This window comes from Podarcis muralis, chromosome 6, assembly GCF_964188315.1.
Source record: "Podarcis muralis chromosome 6, rPodMur119.hap1.1, whole genome shotgun sequence".
Taxonomy (NCBI): Eukaryota; Metazoa; Chordata; class Lepidosauria; order Squamata; family Lacertidae; genus Podarcis; species Podarcis muralis.
In genome coordinates, this window is record NC_135660.1 from 6,099,095 (window position 1) to 6,117,560 (window position 18,466).

The 18,466-nt window shown below is 44.8% G+C and overlaps 1 protein-coding gene across 3 annotated transcripts in view; it reads left to right on the top strand.

The window, feature by feature from the left end:
• Positions 1 to 9,483: 9,483 nt before the first annotated feature.
• The window catches only part of LOC114598088 (cytochrome P450 2J2-like), a 37,975-nt gene continuing 28,992 nt past the window's right edge, over positions 9,484 to 18,466 (top strand). The window contains exon 1 of one of the 3 annotated variants that reach the window (XR_013393099.1): positions 9,484 to 10,138. Coding sequence is in view for 1 of the 3 variants with exons in the window: in XM_028731748.2 (XP_028587581.2) it covers positions 9,971 to 10,138 (168 nt within the window). In the remaining 2 variants the exon portion in view is untranslated. The remainder of the gene's footprint in view (positions 10,139 to 18,466) is intronic. The other 2 variants (XM_028731748.2, XM_077929659.1) reach the window with 2 other exon arrangements.

Below are 18,466 nucleotides of genomic sequence, written 5' to 3' on the forward strand. Positions count from 1 at the left end.
ATAAACTATTTGGTCACATCTATGTTCTGTGAGTGTATTATTTGAAAAAGGATGAACTGTTACATGCCACCCGAATTTCTGTGAGCGCTACAAGATTCCAAGGGTTGCAGGCACACTTATCAGAGTCTGTGTTCCCTTTCGGGACAACGAGACACAATAGAAACTGTGGTGTCTTTATGATAGATGGTTTATTTTCATGTATGTACAACCTGAGCCAACGGTGGATAGGTTCCCAGCATTACACACTCCAAGAGGATCTCTTGCTTCTCTCATAGGTGCAGCAGCCAATCTCCTGCTTTCCTATTGGCTGTCATGTTGGATCCCAAGTTGGTAGCACCCATTGGTAGCTTTGCGCCCCCCCCCCCGCCTGCTTGCCAAACTGCTTGCAAAATGCAACTATTTTCCTTTTGCTTATATCACTGCCCACCAGGGACTTCCCCTTCCCTTGTTTGTAGCTGCAAACAGACCCAGAGGGGTTTTCCTTTTGCCCACATCAGGCCAACACCATTCCTGAAACTTAACTCTGCTTTTGTCTCTGCTAACCACCCCCTGAGTAAGCAGATGTTCTTCTCTGGAAGATCTCCAGAACTCATCTCTGTTGTGGCCACCTAGCAGCCTGATGTGCAATTAGAGCTACATCACCAGTTCTAATCATTTATGTCCCTATACAACTCATAGCCACTGTGGTTTTAAACTTGTTCATTTCCTGTTGATGGAAAAGCTGTTGATGTTACGGATGACCTGACCTGCTCCTATGGATCAGATAAGAAACTAAAAAACTGATCAAGCTGGCCGTAATGAGGTCACCGCAGGTGTCCTGTACTAGCCTACACATAAAATCTTCTTCACAATTTTCTATTTCCTTCTGGAAATAGTCCTTTTGAAAATAGCAGGAGTAACAAGAAGGAGCAAATAATTTACTTGATGAATATTGAAGAAGGCAAGCTGCCCCCTGTGTATGCAAAGTATAAAACTGGGTTTACTAACCACAAAAATGGGTTGTTCCACTGCCCTCAGAAGCTTGGGGTGGTGGCAGCCCAGGAAAGGCATTATTTGTAGCGGCCCCTAAGTTGTAGAACTCCCTCCCACCTCTTTACCCTGGTTTTTGACACGTGAGATGCCTATATTTTTAGAACCCACCTTATTTTTATAACGTAAAGTTGTTTTTCTGGGGAAACCCAGCCAGATGGGTGGGGTATAAATCATCATCATCATCATCATCATCATCATCATTATCATCATTGTGTAATATTGCATTTTAACCTTAATATTGAGTTTTAATTGTTGTAACCCAACCTTGGAACTCAGGGTGAAGGGCAGGTAAAAGATTGTAATAAATAACAGTGACAACTTGAATGCTGCACTTCAGAACTTTCCTCAGCACAGAACTCTTATCTAGTTGTATGCTATAGCACTTGGACTTACATGCATCAACCTCTGCTGTCCCCCCCCCCCCCATTTACTGAAGAACTTAATTACAGTGGTACCTTGGTTCTTGAACTTAATCTGTTCCGGTAGTCCGTTCGATTCCTGAAACCAAGGCGTGGCTTCCGATTGGCTGCAGGAGATTCCTGCACTCAAGCGGAAGCCGCGTTGGATGTTCGGCTTCCAAAAAATGTTCGCGAACCAGAACACTTACTTTCGGGTTTGCAGCGTTGAGGAGTCAAAATATACGAGTACCAAGGCGTTCGAAAACCAAGGTACGACTGTAAAATTGTCTCACAGGGGATTTGTTCAGGTGGAATAAACTATCTCCAGTTTAATTGCTGGATCTATGCGAGAATGGGTTGCTATCAACTTCTGCCTGCTGACAAGTTTGAACAGAGCATGTGTCTCCTTTTGTTTCTTCAGGGTGAAACATTACATTGCATTTTGTTTTTCAATCACATAATGACAAGTATGATGGAGGGCTGTCAGTGATTGCTTACTACCCACATGGATGGAAGCTGGGCTTCTGCCTCAGTGGAGTCGACGTCAAGGCCAGCAAAGAGGGGGAGTGCTGCATCTTACACACACACACACACACACACACACACACACAGAGAGAGAGAGAGAGAGAGAGAGCGAGAGAGAGCGAGAGAGCCAATGCCCCACTATCAACATGAGTAGAAATGGGCAAATCTGTCCATTTTGGATTATGGTTAGGATGGTGCTGTTAGTTACTATAGGCTCTTTTACCACCTGTAAACTGTTTTAAAGGGAATTCTACAGGCTAGGTTGATTCTGCCATCTAGGGTTGAAACTCGGTTACTTAACTGAGCCCCAGTGCTAAACACAATTCCTAACAGGGTGAAGGTTTAATCCCATGTAAACTCACTTGGAGACCAGCTGCATTATGGTCTCCATTCTTTCTAATTTGTAATTGCCATCCTCACCCCCCTCATACGTGTGCCACCATTGCATAAGGTTATGTGGGCAGCAGTGATTTTATCCCACAGTAACTGCATGTTCTTACACAAGTCTACTTATAATCATAGTATTGTAGAGTTGGATGGCCCCCAATACAGTGGTACCCCGCAAGACGAATGCCTCGCAAGACGGAAAACCCGCAAGACGAAAGGGTTTTCTGTTTTGGAGGCGCTTCGCAAGACGAATTTCCCTATGGGCTTGCATCACAAGACGAAAGCCCATAGGGAAATGCTGGCGGTCGGGAGCAAAGACTTTCGCCCACAGCCGGCCTTCAGAAGAGGACCTCTTCTGAAGGCCGGCGGGGGGCAAAAGTCTTTGCTCCCCCCCCGCCTGCCTTCTCCCCGCCTGCCCCGGGCGATCTTAAAATGCTGGCGGGCGGGAGCGAAGCGTTCGCTGCCGACCCCCAGCATTTTAAAATCTCCAAGGGACAGCAGAGAAGTCTCTGTCCCGAGGAGATTTTAAAATGCTGGGGGTCGGGAGGGAAGCGCTGCCGACCCCCAGCATTTTAAAATCTCCCCGTGTCCAGGGGAGGTTTTAAAATGCTGGGGGTCGGGAGCGAAGCGTTCGCTGCCGACCCCAGCATTTTAAAATCTCCAAGGGACAGCAGAGAAGTCTCTGTCCCGAGGAGATTTTAAAATGCTGGGGGTCGGGAGGGAAGCGCTGCCGACCCCCAGCATTTTAAAATCTCCCCGTGTCCCGGGAAGATTTTAAAATGCTGGGGTCGGCAGCGAACGCTTCGCTCCCGACCCCCAGCATTTTAAAACCTTCCCGGGACACGGGGAGATTTTAAAATGCTGGGGTCGGCAGCACTTCGCTCCCGACCCCCAGCATTTTAAAACGCTGTTCCGAAGGGGGGGGCGGGATCACCTGCCCCAGCCGCCCCACTTCGGAACGCTGTTCCGAAGCGGGGAGGGGGGGCGGGAAGACCTGCCCCAGCCGCCCCACTTCGGAACGCTGTTCCGAAGCGGGGAGGGGGGGCGGGATCACCTGCCCCAGCCGCCCCACTTCGGAACGCTGTTCCGAAGCGGGGAGGGGGGCGGGATCACCTGCCCCAGCCGCCCCACTTCGGAACGCTGTTCCGAAGCGGGGAGGGGGGGGCGGGGACACCTTCTGAAGGCGGGCAGGGGGCGAAAGTCTTTGTCCCCCCTGCCTGCCTTCCCAGGGGCTTTTAAATCGCCCCGGACAGCGGAGAAGTCCTCCGCTGTCGGGGCGATTTTAAAATGCCGCCCGCCAGCATTTTAAGATTGCCCCGACAGCGGAGAAGTCCTCCGCTGTCCCAGGGTTTTTTAAAATGCTGGGGGTGGGAAGAAAAGCCCTTGTCCCCCCCCCCCAGCCTTCAGAAGAGGTCCGGGGACAGACTGTCCCCGGACCTGGTCTGAAGGCGGTTTCCCTAGGAACGCATTAATTGATTTTCAATGCATTCCTATGGGAAACCGTGCATCGCAAGACGAAAAAACCGCAAGACGAAGAGACTTGCGGAACGAATTAATTTCGTCTTGCGAGGCACCACTGTAAGTAGGTTTACTTCCTGATATGTCTACATACAGGTAGGTAGCTGTGTTAGTCTGCTGTAGTCGAAACAAAATAAAAAACTTCCTTCCAGTAGCACCTGAGAGACCAACTAAATTTGTTATTGGTATGAGCTTTCGTGTGCATGCACACTTCTTCAGATACACCAGGAGTGTTCCTGATAAGTGTATAGGATTGCAGCCTAATTGGGTGTGTCTTAAACAGGACACAGAACAACAAAACCAAACCACCCATCCCTTTTTCAGCCAGCTCCCCCCACCCCATTATAGTGGTCAGGCTGTCCTGGTCCAGCTGGTAAAAAGCACCCCTAGCCACTGAAGGAGCATATCCACCCACATTGTTCAGCCTGGACACTGAGGTCCAGCTCCAAGCGCCTTCTGGTGGTTCCCTCACTGTTGGAAGTGAAGCTACAGGGAAACAGGCAGATGGCCTTCTCGGTAGTGGCGCCCGCCCTGTGGAATGCCCTGCCTTCAGATGTCAAGGAGATGAGTAACTATACAGTGGTACCTCGGGTTAAGAACTTAATTTGTTCTGGAGGTCTGTTCTTAACCTGAAGCACCACTTTAGCTAATGGGTCCTCCTGCTGCCACTGCGCCGCCGCTGCACAATTTCTGTTCTCATCCTGAAGCAAAGTTCTTCACCTCTAAACTATGAACCTGCTATTTCAAGGGTAGTACATCCCCATGCAAAGAAGGCAATGGAGCAATTATCTAGACCACCTACTTTCAGGAACCATCTGCTCACAGAGCCTCAGTTTTGCCAGGTTTCAGAGTCAGGGCTTCTCCACACTTACCTTTCCTCTGTTCCTTCCAGGCACAGCCAGTGCTCTGCAGCTTTCCCTATCAAAATCCACTCCTTAAAGCTCAACCAGAGTGAACGGTAATCTGCAGAGAACCTAAATTGACATTTCCTCTGACCGAGAGCTAAAGAGCAGTCCCTGGCTGATGAATATAGATAATAAAAATAATAAATTTTTATTTATACCCTGCCCTTCCCTGTTTAAAAACCAGGCTCAGGGCAGCTAACAGCAAATATAAAACATTGATTAAAATGCGACTTAAAAACAGCATAAAATGCAACATAAATGCAGCATCAGTGTCAATAAAATTCAAACATTCAGGGGTCATTTTGGGGAGAAAAAAACACCCCAGTCAGTAAATATCAAATGATACCAGGGCTAACTGGCCAAGTTGGTCCTACTAGGGCCAGCAAGGAGACCAGGGAAGAGTTCAAATGTGGGGTCACCTAAAGACAACTTGGTCAGGCCCTGATAGTCTTCACTCCATTTCAGTCTCTGTATCACCGCCCCATAGTCCCAAATAATTGCATCTATACCCTTAAGGTGTATGAGGTGTGAGGGGAGGGGTAGTACCTTTGGTGGGGAACACAACATGCTCCCTCGGGGGTAGTTTTGGTTCCCACCCTGCAATCAGCTCTCACCTGTAGCTCCTAGAAGCTCCTAGAAGCTGTCAGCAGCCACACCTCTGGAAACAGCTTTGACTGGATGGCACAACTGTTGAGTGATTTCTTGCCCAGATAAGCCTGGCATCCGGCCTGCTTCCAAAGCTGCGCCAGGCCTCTGCATCGCAGTCTGCATTCCAAAGCTCTGAGCAATAGCAGAGTCTGGCATCGTTCAGAGAAATCAGCTTCTGTGCTTCAGTGTGCATAAACAGAATCTCACCCATGGACCAGAGCACGCCAGGCACTCCTATCTTCCACTGCCTCCCACAGTTTGGTCAGACTCATGTTTGCAGCTTCGAGAACGCTGTCCAACCATCTTGTTCTCTGTCATCCCCTTCTTCTTGTGCCCTCAATCTTTCCCAACATCGGGGTCTTTTCCAGGGAGTCTTCTCTTCTCATCAGATGGCCAAAGTCTTGGAGCCTCAGCTTCACACTCTGTCCTTCCAGTGAGCACTCAGGGCTGATTTCCTTAAGAATGGATAGGTTTGATCTTCTTGCAGTCCATGGGACTCTCAAGAGTCTCCTCCAGCACCAGAATTCAAAAGCATCAATTCTTTGGCGATCAGCCTTCTTTATGGTAAAGCTCTCACTTCCATACATCACTACTGGGAAAACCATGGCTTTAACTATACGGACCTTTGTTGGCAAGGTGATGTCTCTGCTTTTTAAGATGCTGTCTAGGATTGCCATCGCCTTTCTCCCAAGGAGCAGGCATCTTTTAATTTTGTGACTGCTGTCACCCCTTCATGGATCACTGCCTTGCCGTGGCGAAGGGGCTTGAATAACTCAGAGAAACTATGACCTATGCCGTGCAGGGCCACCCAAGATGGACAGGTTATAATGGAGAGTTTTGACCAAACGTGATCCACCTGGAGCAGGAACCGGCAAGCCACTCCAGTATCCCTGCCAAGAAAACTCCATGGACAAAAACACACGGAGGTACTAAAAACTAAAAGCAGTTTATTTACAGCAGAACTATCCATTATTTAGCACAGTACGGAGCATCGTGAAACACGTCTGCTCCACATGAAAACAAAAGAAGAATAGAACAAAGGACTGAGACTCTGGAAGTGATGCAGAGTCTTTCCACCCCACAGTAGGCAGGACGCACACTCTGAGCTGTTTAACCCTGTAAGCTCAGGTTCTCCTCGCAGGTGAGGGAGCTGATGAGTCTCAAATTCTCACTGAGTTAGGGACTTCCCCAGCATGTGAAGGCAAACTCTGGCGGATTGAGCGAATAAGACCAAGAGTGGGTCCAATGGTCCTGAAGGCAGTTTCTGCAGATGCTGTCGAGGGAAGTGAGAGGCAGTTGGGGCTTGTCAACCAGGGAAGGTAGCCCACCTAGGAGAAAGAACTCTGACGCTAAACCTCCACTGCCTTGTGGGATATCTTCAGAAGAAAAGGCTAAGGAATCATCTTCTTTCTTCTTTGGTGATCACTCGTCGCTGAGTAAGATTGTGTTCCATAAACACGGTTTTAACAATGAGTCCGTAAGTGACTGTGGAGGCCAATTCTGGATCCACATGTCCTTCCACAGTGGGGACATTGGTTTCCGGGCAGGAGCTGATCACGGTGTGGATTTGCCAAGGGTGCCTTCCTCTAAGGCTAAGGAATAAAACCTACACAAATCCAGAGTGGAGTCTCCTGCAACTCCTGCAGCCAAGCTGGTGTCAAATGTATGGTTCTGCTTTCCTTTGGACCACACCAGTGAGGCTGTCATCTGGGCAGCCCAGGACCTCCATACATGCTTTCAGAATATACTTTCATGAAGGTACATCTTTTTAAACTGTTTATCGTCTGAATAAGCTGTCGTCAAAACCAATTTCTTTTATTTATTTCTAAAAAATATTTATATACCATTCGACAGTTAAAAACAAAATGAAAAACCAGAGCAGTTTACAAAGATTATATATAAAATCATACAATGAAAAAGTTTTTAAAATGTTAAAACTAGAAATCAGGCAACTATTGTGGAAAGATGTGTTCTTAATTGTCTGCATAAGCCTTTTCAGCAGGTGATTAAACTGTGTTGCACAGCTGATGTTCTTTGCATGGTCATCTGTCCAGTCATTAATTAAGTAATTAAAATTACGGGATGCGGGTGGTGCTGTGGGTAAAACCTCAGTGCCTAGGACTTGCCGATCGTATGGTCGGCGGTTCGAATCCCCGCGGTGGGGTGAGCTCCCGTCGTTCGGTCCCAGCTCCTGCCCACCTAGCAGTTAGAAAGCACCCCTAAGTGCAAGTAGATCAATAGGTACCGCTTTATAGCGGGAAGGTAAACGGCTGGCTCGCCACAGCAGCTTCATCACGCTGGCCACGTGACCCAGAAGTGTCTTTGGACAGCGCTGGCTCCCGGCCTCTTAAGCGAGATGAGCACGCAACCCCAGAGTCGGTCACGACTGGCCCGTATGGGCAGGGGTACCTTTACCTTTAATTAATAATATTAATTAATTAATAATATCGATTAATAAATAATATTAATTCTGCTGGGTCTGCTCTGGGTAAGCGTTCATGGAATACAACTTGTGGGTTCTGCATTTGAGCTGAGTGCACTGTGGAAACATTTTAGAGTATCCTTTCCCAACCTGGAGCCCTTGGTGCCCAATGAACTAAGGAGGCTGTTCTAAAGCTAACTCAGGATGCCTGAAGAGCAAAAGGCTTACAAAGAATTTTTGTAAAAATACATAGAATTCCATTTCTAAATGAACTAAAATGAGCCCTCAGTGGATGCCCCAGAGACACACAAATGCATTCGTATTTCGTAGACCTGCTAGTTCCAGAAGTCCCTTGTGGTTTCTTGAAGGAACTGTACTTTCCGTGCACAAATCATAACTGAATCCTAAACTGGAAAATGAAAATGAGGCTACAATCCTAAGTGTGTTTTACTTGAAAGCTAACTTCCACAAGATTGTCAGTGTTTGTAAAAAACAACAACAAAGGTTCTTACATCCCTTTGTCGCCTCAACCTGGTCCTCGGACCCTCGTCGGCATAAAAGAGTCCACGAGAAGAGTATCCTTGCAGAGTACTTTCTGCTTTTATTCTTAAAAGTCTTTCTGCAAAAGCGACTGTCCAACTGTACACACATCAACACTACCAGCTTTCACTAACCAACCAACCAACCAACCAACCAACCCCAACTAACATTTCTCACTCTATATATACAACCCGGTGCAGGCCGCTGACTCATGCTGACCCTGCTTTTTTAAGCATTAAAGAAACAGCGGCCATTTTAGCCATGACAAAGATCAAGAGGAATCACATTGGAGAACATATGCTTGCAGTGTTAAAATATAGCTTTTAAACCCCTTAACCCTGCCTCCAAATTGCTTTGGTGGTGGATTTGGGCTGGGTGGCTCCCAGGGTGGCACAGGGTGGTTCTGCCCAATTCTGGGACACAGTGTTAGGATTTTTATCTCACCAGTTGCTAAGCAAGTAGCACTATGGTTGTTTATATCATGTGAGTGTCTGAGAGCGTGAGACAGGAAGTCTCAGTATTGTTGGGTACTGCGAGAGAAGTTACTTTCACAGTTATAGACTGTGAAATAAAGTAGCTTTAGAACTACCATTGTCTCTTTCTTCTGCAATGAGATGCCAGAAGACGAGTGTGCTCCTCTCAGGAGGGAGGGGTCGCTTATCACCGGTCTCTCTGGACTTAGGAAGATTTATAGCCAGAGGGTGACCACCGGAGAGACGCCTTGGTGTCTTGGGAAGGTGGTGCCCTTCCCGGGCATTTTTCCAACAATGATAGCAGAGGATGGTTGCATTCCATTGGATCCCTGCTGTTGCTTTGAGATGAAGTACAATGTGTCCTTGGTTCAGGGGAGTCTTGGCCCAGCTATGAAGAGCTGCATTCCTGCCAGACATGGAAGGAGGCTTTTGGCTGCTTGCCGCTTGGAACTGTGAGTAACTAGTTTGATTTACTGAGGCTGATAAACCTCAAGAAGCAGGTCTTAGTTGCCCAAAGCCTGCTTGAAGATTTACGGCTTGCTACCTAGAAGGAGCTGAAGAGCTGTTAATTGGAGCCAAGATGGATTCCAAACAGGGAGTTGGGTTGTTGTCTTGCCCACAGATGGCAATTTTGCGAGCTGGGTCCTAAAAATGGAGGCCGTGCTTGTGAGTCAGAGAATATATGATGTTATTCAGAACGCCATTCCTGCAGCACCTGGGAGGCTCTGGAATGATCGCGACACGCAAGCTAAAGCTGCAATAATTTTCTGTGTATTAGACTTGATCCACATTCAGGATCAGGCCCGCGCACGTGATATGTGGGAAACATTACGTCGCATTCATAGTCTATTAAACATTAAAAGCTTTCGCAAACTTTGTTTAATTTAATATGATTGATGCATATAATAATGATTACAGTGTGTGACTGTAGTGCGTGCCTTGGCAGTTGCAAAGTCACATAAGATGCCAGAAAACCTGTTTGTCTTTTACAACAATATATATAAGCAGGAAAAAGAGAGACAGGTGCTGTTGTCTCTGAGGAAGGCAAAAAGCCTTTAGAGAGAGTTGAACCCAATCAGGCATTGTAGGAAGAAACAAGGTGAAAGAGAAGGCAAAAGAAGGATGGAGATACGGGCAGTTTTGATCGCCCTGCTGGTGGCTCTTCTGATTCTGCACTACCTGAAACAGCTCTGGTCAACTAGGCACTATCCTCCTGGACCTCTCCAGCTTCCTCTCATTGGAAGTATATGGCGGGCTGGGTTGAAGCTTTGTGAAGATACTTTCATTATGGTACGTATTTCTTACTTTAACATTGTCTAATGTGAACAATTGTTTCGTTTATTTTCCCCAACCATTTTGATATTTAAACTTAAACAGTAGCATCAATTTCAGATAGGTTAAAATGGTAAATGCAATGGCCACAATCAAAAACAAAAGTGTTCATTCGAACTAGAAACTACTTCAAAGAACAACTCAAAGACTAGAAAATTACAAATTGTTCTAAACAGTGCTATTTTTCCGGGGGGGGGGGGGATTGTGCTGGAACTCACCATGAATGCCTCCCTTGCTCTCTTATAATGGCAGGGGTGCACACCTGAGCAGTGCCAGGACTGAGTTCTGGCAAGTTTTGACTGAAAAAAACCCCTATTTCTAAATGCATCTCTGCAGTTAATACTATTCTCTAGTAGGCTTGCTATATTTTAAAGAGCAAAACAGAGGAAGCATTTGCCGACTTCTACTTTCTTGCACTCTGAGTTTGGGGTGGTATGCAATAATATAAATTCTGTACCGCAGAAAATATTAGGCATTCATCTCATAAAAAGGTATGTTTACATGTTGTTACTACAGCAGGTTGTTAGTATGCATACCAATCAATAAGCTACTTGATTTTATTAGCCCTATTCTTGGCTGTTTAAATCACTGATCATTTATTTATTTTAATTGCCTTGGTTTAAACCCATCCTGAGAGATACAGATATTCCAGTTAGATACTGCAGCAACCAATACTGGTACGGAACAAACAAGTTCTTCTTCTTTCTTCTTCTTTCTTCTTCTTTGGTGATCACTAGTAGCCAGTAAGATTGACTTCCATGAAACACAATCTTAACAATGAGTCCGTAAATGACTGTGGAGGCTAATTGTGGATCCACACGTCCTTCCACAGTGGGGACATAGGTTTCTGGGTGGGAGTTGATCACGGTGAGGGTTTGCCAAGTGTGTCTTCCTCTTAGCTCATTTCTCCTTTCTGTCCTGAGTTCGAACGTCTTCAAAGCCCATGACACCTTTGGTAAAGGCTGTTCTCCAATTGGAGCGCTCACAGGCTAGTGTTTCCCAATTGTCAGGGTTTATACTACTTTTTAAAGATTTGCCTTGAGAGAGAGTCTTTAAACCTCTTTTGTTGACTGTCAGCATTACATTTTCAATTTTTAAGTTGGAAATACAGTTGTTGCTTTGGAAGATGATAATCAGGCTTCTACACATGACCAGTCCAACGAAGTTGATGTTCAAGAATCATTGCTCCGACACGTGATCTTTGTTTCATCCAGTACACTGGCATTAGTTTGCCTGTGTTTCCAAGTGATGTGTAAAAATTTTCAGAGACACCGTTAATGGAAACTTTCAAGGAGTTGGAGATGGCATTTGTAAGTGGTCCATGTTTCACAAGCATACAGTAAGGTTGGTAGTACAATAGCTTTGTAAACAAGCATTTTGGTTTCCCTGTGAATGCTCCAGTCCTCAAACACTGTGCAGTTCAATCAGGAGAAAGCTGCACTCTCAAAGCTCAGGCGAAGCTGGATTTTGGCATCAACGTTGGCTCTTGTGGAAATATAACTGCCCAGGTAGGAGAAGTGATCAACATTTTCCAACATCACACCATTGAGTTGGATTTGTGGCACTGCAGAGGGGTTGTTTTGTGCTTGTTTGTGCAGCACTTTGGTTTTTTGGATGTTGAACGATAGGCTAAGCTTCTGTGACAATATTTAGGATGGTTTGGAGGTCATCTTCTGAACACAGTACATTGTCATCAGCATACTGAAGCTCTATGAAAGAAGTTATGGTAAACTTACTTTTTACTTTCAGCCTACTCAGATTAAAGAGCTTTTCATCTGTTTGATGTATAATTTCTACTCCAGTGGGGTGCTTCCCTTTGACAAACTATAGTATCATGGCAATGAAAATAATAAATAGAGTTGGGGCGATAACAGAACTCTGTTCAAATCAAATCAAATCAAATATCTTTAATACTGTCAGTGACCAGAAAGCAATTTATAAAAAATATGACATGAAAAGTAGTATTGTGCTACAAATAACAGTAGAAATATGGCCAATTCACAGAATTGGTGCTTATATTTATGACCAGGTTTCGACTTTTAATGTTTTAAAATTCAATTCAGGTGTCGCTATTGTTTATTATCGTTCCTTCAATGTTTACAATTTGAACTCCGTTGTTGACATCATTGCTCGTCTTATTCTTGTTGCAATGTAACAGTACTTTGCCACGGACCTGTTAATTTCGGGCTCTTTGTCAGCTAAGAGGTGTCTGATATAGGTGTCGTCTGTACTACGAGGTATTTTCCTCAGAATCGGTTCGATCAGCTCTTTTCTTGAGTCTCGATATAATGGGCAGTATAAGATGACATGTCCAATGGTTTCGATTTCATTGCTGTTACAGGGACATAATCTTTGTTCGATCGGTATTTTATTGTATCTTCCCTCTAGAACAGTGTTTCCCAACCTTGGGCCTCCAGCTGTTTCTGAACTACAATTCCCATCATCCCTGACCACTGGTCTTGCTAGCTAGGGATGATGGGAGTCGTAGTCCAAAAACAGCTGGAGGCCCAAGGTTGGGAAACACTGCTCTAGAAGAGCTGAAGGGAGAGCATTAAAGCGGGCCCTGGAAAATGCCCATCGGTGTTTAGCGTTGTCTAGAACTTTGAGATAGTTTGCTAGATGGGGCCTTTGGGGATTGTATAGAAGTTTATAAGTTATCGAAAGTTGATTAAAGTCATTCTGGGCTTCAATGTCCCTGAGTCTTTCTTTGATTATGTTCTTGGCCCTTCCCCTTTCTAAACTTAATAAATACTCTGGGGAGAGACCATATGTGGCCAGTTTTCTGAGAGTGCCCTTCAACCAACTAGATTGGAATTTGTCAAGAAGCATCAGGGAAAGTAGTCCAACCGGCGAGTTGTTAAGTCTTAGCCAAGTGCATAAGGTTCTTATCCATACTTTGGCTTTAATGCTGTATAAGCCCGCTTCCAGTCGTAGGGCGGCGTTTGGGACGCATTTAGGTGTTTGCAGGAGTGATCTAAGGAAACCTGATTGTATCTTTTCATATGGGTCTAGATTAGAGAGGGAGACGAGTGGTGCGCCGTATAGTATTTGTGCTGTTGGTTTTGCAACGAATAGTTTAACTGTAGCAGGAATGAAATTTCCTCCCGTTGTACGATGGAATCTTAGGATTGCTGTTGTACTTTTTTGTGCTGTAGAGGAGCTGTAATTTATGTGGGCAGTCTTCTTCCTTGATGCTTGGAATATAACTCCTAGATATTTAAAGCATGTCACTTGTTCAATCTCCTGATTGTCTAAATTCCATCTGTATATTTTCCTTTTGTTAGAGAAAACCATGATTTTTGTTTTTTGGTAGTTCACTGCTAGTTTCTCTTCTCTACAATATTGGGATAAGCTGTTAAGAGCTCTTTTGAGGCCCATCTGAGTCTGGGACAGTATAACTGCATCGTCTGCATAGAGTAGGATAGGCAGTTTTTTGTCTGCTAATTTTGGGGCGTGTGTATCCGCTCCTTGTAGGTGGTCTATTAGGGAGTTTATATAGAGGTTGAACAAAAAGGGGGCCAAAATGCATCCTTGTTTAACTCCCTTTGATGTTCTAATGAAATTAGAGAGTTGACCTTCTTGGCTGCATCTTATACGAAGTCGTGTGTTGTTGTACAGTTTGTATATTAGTAGCAGCAGACGTCGGTCTATGGATGATTTGTTGAGTTTGTCCCAGAGTCGGGTTCTTGGGATGGAGTCAAAGGCTGCTTTAAAATCTACAAATGCTGCGAATAGGTGGTGATTGTGGTGCGACGTGTATTTCTCAGCTAGGTGCTGTAAGATCAAGCAGTGATCCATTGTGGATCTCCCCTGTCTAAATCCTGCCTGTGCATCATCAAGAATCTTCGCTCTTTCTATCCATTCGCACAGTTTCTCGCTGAGGTGTTTAGCGTATAATTTACTTATTATATTCAGGAGGCTTATAGGTCTATAGTTTGAGGGATCGTCCCTCAAGCCTTTTTTGTAAATGGGGATAATGATGGAAGTCCCCCAGTCGTATGGAATCTGTGCAGTTCTATCTATATATGTGAACAGAGAGGCTAGCAAGGGGGCCCACCAGTTCGCATTGGTTTTAAAAAGTTCCACTGGTGTACAATCAATTCCGGGAGCTTTCCCGTTCTTTAGTTGGTCAATCAGCAGATGAGTCTCTGTTATTGAGACTGCTGGCCATGGCTGTATCTGATCTTCCGATATGTCTAATGCATAGGACTCATCGCTAGATTCCTCGTAAAGATTATGGAAGTGTGTTTCCCAGGCTTTCATTGATATGCAGCAGGATAGTTGTGATAGGCCCCTATCCGGCTGTACAGCTACGATTCTCCAGAATAATGATGGGTTACTTGATTTGGAGGCCTCTATCAGTTGCTGCCATAATAACTTCATTGCGTACCTTTTCTTTTGTATCAGGAGTTTTTTGTAGCTTCTTTTGGCTTCAAGCATCTTTTGTCTGTTATCCTCTGTTGGATTATCCTTATGGCAGATGAAGGAGTGGATCAATGATTTCTTGGAGGCTATACACTCATGATCGAACCACTCCCTGGAAGTTTTCCTATGGTGGGGAGACTTGGAATTCGGTTTTACAACAAACTCTTGAATTTTTTGTATAAGCATTTCATATGTTGTTATCATGTTCGGGGCGCTCTCCTCTATTTCTAAGCACCCTTCCATAATTGCTTTTGAGAGACGGTAGCTCTCCTCAGATTTGTACCAGTTAGATATCCGCTCGCTCACTTGTCCATTCCATCTGATTTTCTTGAGGCCTGTTCCGGGTGTTAGATCTGGTTGATATCTGTGTTGTGGTTTGGGCAGATCTAAGGGTAAATCACACACGAGGGATAAAGGTAGGTGATCACTTTCAGCTCTTGCTGTAATGGTGAATTTTGATATCCTAGGGATCAGGTTCTGGGAAACAATGCAATAATCTATCGTTGACAGTTTGTGTCCTGACCAATATGTATATTGACCAGGATAATCTCCTTGTATAGCCCCATTCAGTAAGTGTAGATTCTGTCTGTAGGCCATCTGTGCTAAATGTAGTCCTCCAATGTTGCATGTCTTATCGTAGGATGATCTTGTCATTAGGGGTGGGATAATTTCCATTTCTGGAGGCCATTGGTGAAAATGTGCGTATAGGGCGTTGTCGTTGGGGCCCACTCTTGCGTTTAGGTCACCAGCTAGTAATATCATGGCTGATGGGTGTTGTCTCCTCCATTGCACCACGTGGGCTTCCACTTCTTTCCATAGTTGTTCTACTTGTGCCTGCTGTCGACATGTAGGTAAGTATAAGTTTATGCATAGCAGTTTGATTTGTCCAAAATCTAAAACTGCTGCTACAGACCATACATCATTGGAGGGTAATTGGGTAATATTAGCTTGTATCTGCGTTGAGAACAGTAAGGCTAAGCCTCCTTTGGGTCTGCCCCCTCTTTGACTAGGTGTTGCTCTTTTTATGCACGAGTGGTAATTATCCAGGTAGAGCTCATCTATCGACCAGGTTTCCTGGATGAACAGATGTCAAATTTAGTGAGGAAGTCCATTAGATTGGGATCTTTACTTTTAGCTCCCCACCCTGCGATGTTCCACGTACAGGTGGTCAGCTTGTGGTTTTTGATTGTCAGAAATCTGAAGGGACAATCAAACTTAGGTTTATGGCCAATTTGGGATTTATCATTCATTATGTCCCTTTTGGGGTGTGTAGTGGGACATTTTGGCACGGTGTGTACTTGGACATATTTTAGTGTCCCGGAGGGGCGTTCTTTCCCCGTGACCTTATTTCAGTCATCCGTGTGAATGGTGTCTAGGGTTCCTAGGTTGTCCACAAAGATTGAACCGTTCTTGCCTGGTGGTACCGCTATTTCAGCTTGATGTGTTATTGTTTTCTTTGTTATAGGTGGTTTTGTAGGTCCCAGTTCCTCTGGCGATAGGAATAGCCTTAGTATCCACTCACTGTTGGATAAAGGTTTTGTGGTATAAGTTGCATAGTTAAATTCCCTGGTGACGGGTGTGGCTAGGAGAGTAATAGATTTCCTTATGGATGCTAATCTTTCAATTAGTGCATCCTGAGCTTTATGTATTTGTTCAATAGTTGCTATGAAGCAGTTTTCCTTCTCTATGCTGGAGCTTTCGTCTGATACGTGATTTGGGGATAGGGTTTTTGGTCTTTTAGCCAGCTGGTTTGGGGCTTTATCTGCCTCTAGTTGAAGCATCTTACAGTTCTCGTCCATCATAGACATTGTCGGCTTTATTTTTATCTTATCAGTCTTGATTGTTTTGATGAGAGGAGTGGGAGTACCGGACACTTCGATTAGGCGAGTCACCTGCAATCCAACCCTTTGTAGCTTGTCCTTATTGTCTGAAACTAGTTTGGTTGTGTGCCAGTCTCTGAATGTTACCACAACTCTGTTTAGGTCCTTGTCTGATGGCAGAAATTTAACATTAATGATGTTTTCTGCTGGGACGAACCCTCTAACGGCTAATTCAGTTTTCTTGAGAATATAGATTCTCTGTTGTGCTGGGGAAAGGAGATCTTTGTGCATGTATACAGGTAGGATGATAAGTTTTTGTTTATTTAGAATTAGATTTCTGCGAGAGTATGTTGTTTTAGGAGTAGTTTCTTGCTTAGGGATCGGGTTTTCCCTTGATTTTCCCGCAGTTCCATTCGGGAGCGCCAGTTGCTCTGTTGAATTATGAAGCCTAGCCTTATGGAGTTCCTCTGTTGAATTGAAAAGCCCAGCCTTATGGAGGTTTTTATTTGTGCTTGGGCTTCGGCTTTTATCAAGGGGTGGCAGAACTGGGTTAGCTGGGCTCGTTGGATTTGAATTCTCTAATAGCTTAAATAGTCTTGTGAAGTTCATTTTCTTTGTTCGAGATGGGAGCTTTGTCTTCCTTCCCATTTTTACGTTCTTGGGCTGCTTCTCTTTATTCCTGGGACACTTCCCCTTTAAGAGGGGTTTCTTAGGGTCAATTAAGTTTCCCTTCTGGTTTGCTTTGTTCCTAGATGTTTTCCTTTTTTCCACATCATGTCGGGTTTTATTTTCCTTAATGCTGTTATCGTTTGGTGTGCTAGAGAGAACTTTATATGAATGCAAGTTGTCTATTCTCCTAGTTATTTCAGTCAGGGTGATAAGTAGGCCCAAGCATTCTGAGAGGAAGTCTTTGATGTGTCCCAGTTCTCTGCCTATCTGCAACTTCTGTTCATTTAACAGATCATTATATAGCCCTGTTAGTATGTAGGGGAGGCATTCCAAGTCCAGATATTGGGCTCTTGTGTCCTCCAGGTCCTCATTTGTCACAGTGTGAAACCCCATCTTCTCCCCGGGCCTTGGGAGGGCTCATCTGTCTTAATTACTGGGTTTTCCTCTTGTGACTCTTGTTCCTGCTCGTGCCCTGGTTGATTCACTGAGGTTTCATCTTCTATGGCAACTTGTTTTATTTCCGTTGCCAGATTGACTCCCACCCCTTCTTCGTCTGTTTCCATAAGCTCCCCGTACCTGGTGCGGTCTATGGACCATTCGTGGGGGTGTCGTTTGTCAGCATTATTTATTTTGTCTGTTTTCGGTTTAAAATATTGTGAGATTTTCACCTGCCTTCCTCTTGTAGAGGGTTCAGCCACTTTGGTGAGGGGGATTCCCAGCTCTTTATAGCTCTGTCTTGTGAACACCATTCTCTAAGTTGAAAGCTTCCCTTATTGGGCACTTTATTGTAGAAATAAAGGTAGAGGTAAAGTTTGGAAAACCGGTATCCAGGCTGTTGGGTCAGGGAGCCTCCCTACCTTTCCCTCTTTAAGCCTTAACTTGGGGCGGGAGGGTATTCATGGGGGAGTTCTTGGACTTATCTTATCGAAGTTAGGCTCAATGGAGTTCAGCGGTTTCCTCTGCTTCTTTGGCTGTATTTCAAGCCAGTCCGTCGTCCGGGAGCTCCAAGGTTGTAAGTCAGTGTAGTCAGTGTAGTAGTATCAGTAAACAGTGCGACGGTAAAACAATAAAACAATAAAAGAGTAAACTAATTAAAACGAGGTGACAAGACAGACAGCCAATAGTCTTTAAGGTCCTTAAGGTGCAGTTTTGAGGTCTTGAAGAGGCTAAAACTAATAAAAACGCTTAGTTGAAGTCGGAGGCTCTAATTAGGCTGCTACCTCCGTCGCCATCTTGGCCTCCTCCATTGTGGCAATCTTTTGTTGACTGTCAGCATTACACTTTCAATTTTTAAGTTGGAAATACAGTTGTTGCTTCGGAAGATGATAATCAGGCTTCTACACATGACCAGTCCAACGAAGTTGATGTTCAA